Source organism: Mesitornis unicolor, unplaced genomic scaffold (genome assembly GCF_000695765.1).
Source record: "Mesitornis unicolor isolate BGI_N332 unplaced genomic scaffold, ASM69576v1 scaffold14783, whole genome shotgun sequence".
NCBI lineage: Eukaryota > Metazoa > Chordata > Aves > Mesitornithiformes > Mesitornithidae > Mesitornis > Mesitornis unicolor.
Window position 1 is genome coordinate 20,870 of NW_010172702.1, and position 5,838 is coordinate 26,707.

General features: G+C 36.2%; 1 protein-coding gene across 1 annotated transcript in view; it reads right to left on the minus strand.

Annotated features, from left to right (window-relative positions):
* The window catches only part of CDH19 (cadherin 19, type 2), a gene marked incomplete at both ends in the record, with an annotated part of 24,838 nt that extends 20,309 nt beyond the window's left edge, over positions 1 to 4,529 (minus strand). The window contains 2 exons of the mRNA XM_010180484.1: positions 2,643 to 2,943; positions 4,429 to 4,529. Coding sequence (XP_010178786.1) covers positions 2,643 to 2,943; positions 4,429 to 4,529 — 402 coding nt within the window. The remainder of the gene's footprint in view (positions 1 to 2,642; positions 2,944 to 4,428) is intronic.
* Between the last annotated feature and the right edge of the window lie 1,309 nt (positions 4,530 to 5,838).

Here is a 5,838-nt window from a genome sequence, read left to right on the forward strand (position 1 = left end):
GTATTGGTTTATAGCCAGCTTGAGTCAATATAGATCAAAAGTTCTCATCTTTCAGCTGCTTGTTGATGATTTCAGGTGAGAAAGAGGTATACAGGAAAAGATTACTACTGTTGTTTTTGACCAGAAGTACCATCCTACCTAGCTTTTTTCTTTTTATTTTTTTTTCTTCATATAGCATCGTTAAGACAAGAGTTCATCATTAAGACAGAAAAATAAAATAGAAGAAATCCGTAAGTCAATTCTTGATATACTTCTGTGAATGGTTACAGGTCTGTGTGAGTATAAATCAAGCTGTACTAAATTACCACCTATTTTTTATGAGACCAAGTGCCTCATAAACAATGCCTTATCAAGGGGAAAAAAAAAAGGCCATTTTCAAAGTCCTAAACTGTGAAATTCCAGATAAAATGCCAAGATAATTCTAGATATTGAACTATGTATGTCACTACTGTGAGCACATAAAAAAATGCAAAGGTCCTTAACAAGGCAACTGATTATGTAAGAAAAAGTTATTTGACCAAGAACTCAGATGTAGGAGTCATTAGACAAATAATTCTGTCTGCATGGAAAAAAGTGGTAGTGAAGAAACAATCATACACACAAAAGTGATTTCTCTGGTACACGGTCTAATAAACATGGTGACTAGGACATAAATTGATTAAATGTATGTCTTTTGTAGCTATTGCTGGTAGTGATGGTGAGCTACTGCTTCCTGGCAGAAATCAGGATACTAACCCCACGTTTGATTAAACTGCAGGCATGAATATCCTTTTCTTGCAACTGCTATCCAAGCTGGCAAAAGATGATCAAGTTTACAGCTCACTATGAAAGATTCACTGTATCTGCCCTAAAAGTTGCACAAGTAATGCTGAATGAAACATAGTTTTTATTACCTTTTATTATCACTGATGCTATTACATTAATAACCTCATTAATTCATACAGTTTTAAGTAGCACAATAGTTGAATTTTTTTCAATATTATTTGCAATAGAAATAACTGAAAATGATGGGAGTATGAATTCAAAAGACTACAGGGATTCTTTCTGTAGGATTTAAAGAATCTAGTTTTCCTTTGATTTTGGAGATAGTTATTTGGAGACAGCAGTATCTATAACATGCTTATGTCGGCTGCATTCACAGTTCTGGGTTTTTTTAAAAGAATTTAAATGTATGTTTATACACATTATGTATGCATATGTGTATGTACACATATATGTATATGTACACCTATGCTGTTCAGATGTTGACTTTGTTTTGTATTTGTTGTATTAAGTTTCCAGATAAATGACCGATCCTAGTATAGGTCTGTTTGATCTTGTGGAGATTGGAAAGAGGAGGTGCAGGGTTTAAGTTATTCCTCTTGACAGGAAAATTTCAATTCATGTGCTAAGGAAGTCAGAAGGCAGTCCTTCACTGAATGCCACCTAATCAAAACAAAGAGAAGCTGACTGACAAGAAGGAGGCTTGGCACCGTAAATAGGTGGGCATCATGGTGTGAAGGTGCTCATCACATCAGCTCCACATCAGCTTCATACCATTTCTGTTCTGAACACATTACTTTTAGGAAGGAAACTATCCCTGTTTTTGTGGAGGAAATTGTGAGTGCCTGTGATGTGAATGTGACTCTTGTTTGCTTACAGTATATGATTTATACTACACAGGGTATAATAAAGACATGCTGTTTAATTATTAAGCAGAATCAGAGGAGGATGCTGTTGAGTAATTTTCAGTTCAACCAAGCTTATATTTATGTCCTTAATAGAGTAAACTGAGGTCAGAGGACTTTAAAGCTTACATGCATGCTACTTTTCTTTCAATTTGGTAGAAGCCTGAGGAGCTCACAGCTTGTAACAATAATCATATTCTGAACAATTTTCTAGAGACCAGGGTGCTATAATGATTGAAAAAACTAGTGAAATCTGTCAGCCCCACATCTCTTTTGCAGTATCAACTGGCTATAGTATTCTGCTTATTTTGAATGGTAATGTTTTATTTTTAAACAATTTCAAGGCTGAATCACTGATGGGAAAGACAACTCTCTATAGTCAATCCAAGCATGTATCCAGATTCCATAAAAAGGCTTAGATATCTGTAGGTACATAAATATTTAAAGGCAAAGATAATAAGTAGAGGTATGTACAGCCTTCAGTTTAAGCGTATACATTTGCAGATTTCATAAAATCATAGAATGGTTTAGGTTGGAAGGGATCTTAAAGATCACCTAGTTCCAACCCCTCTGCTATGGGCAGGGACACCTCCCACTAGACCAGGTTGCTCAAAGCCCCATCCAACCTGGCCTTGAACACTTCCAGAATTTAAAGAATCTAGTTTTCCTTTGATTTTGGAGATAGTTATTTGGAGATAACTGGGCATCCACAGCTTCTCTGGGAAACCTGTTCCAGTGCCTCACCACCCTCATAGTAAAGAATTTCTTCCTAATATCTAGTCTAAATTTACCTTCTTTAAGTTTAAACCCATTATCCCTTGTGCTCTCACTACATGTCTCTGTAAAAGCTTGTAAAAATGTTTGCTTCTTTCTGACTGAATGACAGTCTATAAAATATACTATTAAGATTTTGTATCAACATAGCTATCTGAAAAAAAAATCAGGAAATAAAGTTTGGTTCACAGTATCTCATACCTTCAGGTGACATCTCTGGAACAGTGGCCACATAAGGTCCATCCAAGAACTGTGGTTCATGATCATTGACATCTCGAACCTTAATAATAAATTCTGATTCAGGTTCAACAGGAAGCTGGGTGCTCCTGTTAATTGCTTGTGCTCTCAGGGTGTAGAAGGGTTTCTTTTCTCGATCCAACTTTTGTGTCACGTAAATTTTGCCATTATTTTCATCAATGATAAAAATATTTCCAGCTCCCTCCCCAGTCAAAATGTATTTCAGGTTGCCGTCCTGCTTGTCTAAATCTGATTTCAGCTGAAAGTACAAAACAGAAAATTAAGCCACATTTTTTGAGGAATAAAGTTTTGGAATATTCATTTTACGCTTGCTTTGTTTTCATTCTACAGTGAATCCTGTCACTAGTGAGCCTTCTTGGGTACTAATATTTAAATGAGGGAACTGCCACCCACATTTTCAGCGAGTCATGGCTTGGTGTTAAAGTATTCATGTAACAGACATATAAATACATGGTAAACCTGAAAAAAAATGCTTCAGCCACTTTGAAATGAAGGAAATGCATGTAAGTACATACTTTAGTTCATTGCTTTGTCAGCTCCCATAAACTTCTGCTGAAAAAATGCAAAAGTAATTAAATTTTATCTAAATTTTTTATTATTACAAATTACAGGTACACTTTGTAAGTTTTACATATTTTTTGTACTCAGCAATAGTAATTGTAAATATGAGAGACTGGTGTTCTATTTCTGTTGAAATATTAAAGAGATGAAAAGCCATTTTGTGGTATAAGCCTGTATTATTTATTCTTAAATGAATTGATAGAAATTTTCCATTTCCTCCAAGGAAAATGATCTGCATCTTCTGCTGTCTTGCTAAGATGAACTTTATGATGATGATTCCTCTGGTTAAGCTGAGCCCTGGAGACCATTGTGGTCCAGCCACATTTGTTCATGCCAACAAAATAGTTCTGTTAGTGTTAACAATATGTTAACAGTACTTTTCTAATATCAGTTACTTAATTTCTTAACATGTCAAGCATTCCCAGTTTAATTTTACGAGAACAGCAATTATTATCATATCATTAATTCTCTATTTTTTTTCTTTATTTTGGGTTTAGAACAAAAGATGTCAGAATTATTAAAAGCCTGGATAATAATTGAAAATCCAATGTTTAAAAAAAAAAGGTTTTATTCAACCTGGTTCTCCTACAAAGCAGCAGGTTTTAAATGTAAATACTATGTCTACATGTTGACTTCAATAATCTTATTGTTTTGCTTCATGCTGATAGACCCTACAGCTCAGTGTAGGATATGTAGTCACACAGTGGGAAAGAAATAACTATGGGATGTAAAGAGCACATTTTCCTATTGAAATTACTCAACATATTTTGTAATAGCTTCTGAAGTTGCAAAAAATTATTTTAACTTTTCTTTGGAACAATGTCCATATATTCTGAAGATTTTCACAGTGCATAATTTTCTGCATGCATCCAGTGGACAGTTCATTTAGAATGTAACGAGAACATTTCTCTGAGATATGAGGAACAGTTTTGCGTTTCTTCTTTGAGTTCTGTCAGAGTATTTAAGCCCTGAGTCATAGAGAGTTAATTCCCCTTGCAAGTACAAGAGACAGAATTTTCAAGGCTAGGAAGACTAGAACCACTTAAAAAATGAGCAAATGAAAGTCAAATGTTCTCAACATAAGTATTTGTGTGCAAAACATGGGGTATGTTCACCACTTTATGAGTCGTCTGGTCAAACTCATTTTAACACCACACAAATTTGTCATCTGGTCAATGGGCACCACAGATTCTTTTTGATCTGTAAATATTGGTTTCCTTGTCATGAACTCCAGGGCCTGGGAAAGGTGATGAATATCTAGATCTTTAACTGAACCAGTATGTTGAACCACTTAACTTATAATCATTTATGCCCAAAAGATTTTCATGACCTTGACAATGTTAAATGAAAGGTCTCTTATAGATGATGTCTGCTGAGAAAGCACATTGAAGGTTCTCAGTTTATCTGTTTTATTAAATAAATTTATGAAATAAATAAAAATGTGTAATAATTTCTTACTCTCCATTAGTATGGTGCGAAACAAGTGCTGTAAGTCTGTGACTTAATGAACAAATTCTTTTGAACAAAAAAGGAACAGACTCAAAACAATACAGTTCTAAATGTTTCAATGGGGTTTTTGCTACTTTAGAAGAGGAGGATCTGTTCTTAATAATTTAATTATATTTTCAAACAGTCTCATCTTGCCTCTTGTCTTCCTACTTTGATATCTTTACCATGTAGCTCTCAGGTCTCTTAGGAAGCCTTGAGAAAATATATTGTGAGTTAGAACAATTTAGGTGGAAAAAGATCTTTAAGATCATCAAGTCCAGTCATTAACCTAACACTGCCATGTCCACCATAAAACCATGTTGCTAAATGCCACATCTACACATCTTTTAAATATCTTTAGGGTTGGTAACTCCGCCACTTCCTTGGACAAGCTGTTCCAGCACTTGATAGCCCCTTCTATGAAAAAGAAAATTAGCTAATATCCAAGCTAAACCTCCTCTGGTGCAACTTGAGGCCACTTCTTGTCCTATCACTTGTTACTTAGGAGAAGAGACCAGCATCCTCCTTTCTACAACCTACTTTCAGGTAAATGTAGAAAGCAATAAGGTCCACACTGAGCCTCCTCTTCTCCAGGAAAAATAACCCCAGTTCCCTCAGCCGCTTCTCATAAAACTTATGAGACCCTTCACCAGTTTTGTTACTCTTCTTTGGACACACTCCAGCATCTCAATGTCTTTCCTGTAGTGAGGGGCCAAAAACTAAACACAGTATTCAAGGTATAGCCTCACCAGTGCTAAGCCTCACTTCCCTAGTCCTGCTGGCCACACTGTTTCTGATACAAGCCAGGATTTTATTGGCTGCCTTGGCCACCAGGGCATCCCACTCATTCATATTCAGCTGGCTGCCTGTTACCATGCCCAAGGCCTTTTCCAGACAGGCACCTTTCCAGCCACTGCTCCCCAAGCCTGTAGTGTCGCATGGGATTGTTTTGACCCAAGCGCAGGAACCGACACTTGACCTTGCTGAATCTTGTATAATTGGCTCAGCCCATTGATCCAGCCTGTCCAGATCCCTCTGTAGAGCCTTCCTTCCATGGTAGAACAGCTCACATGACTGGAATGTGGTCATG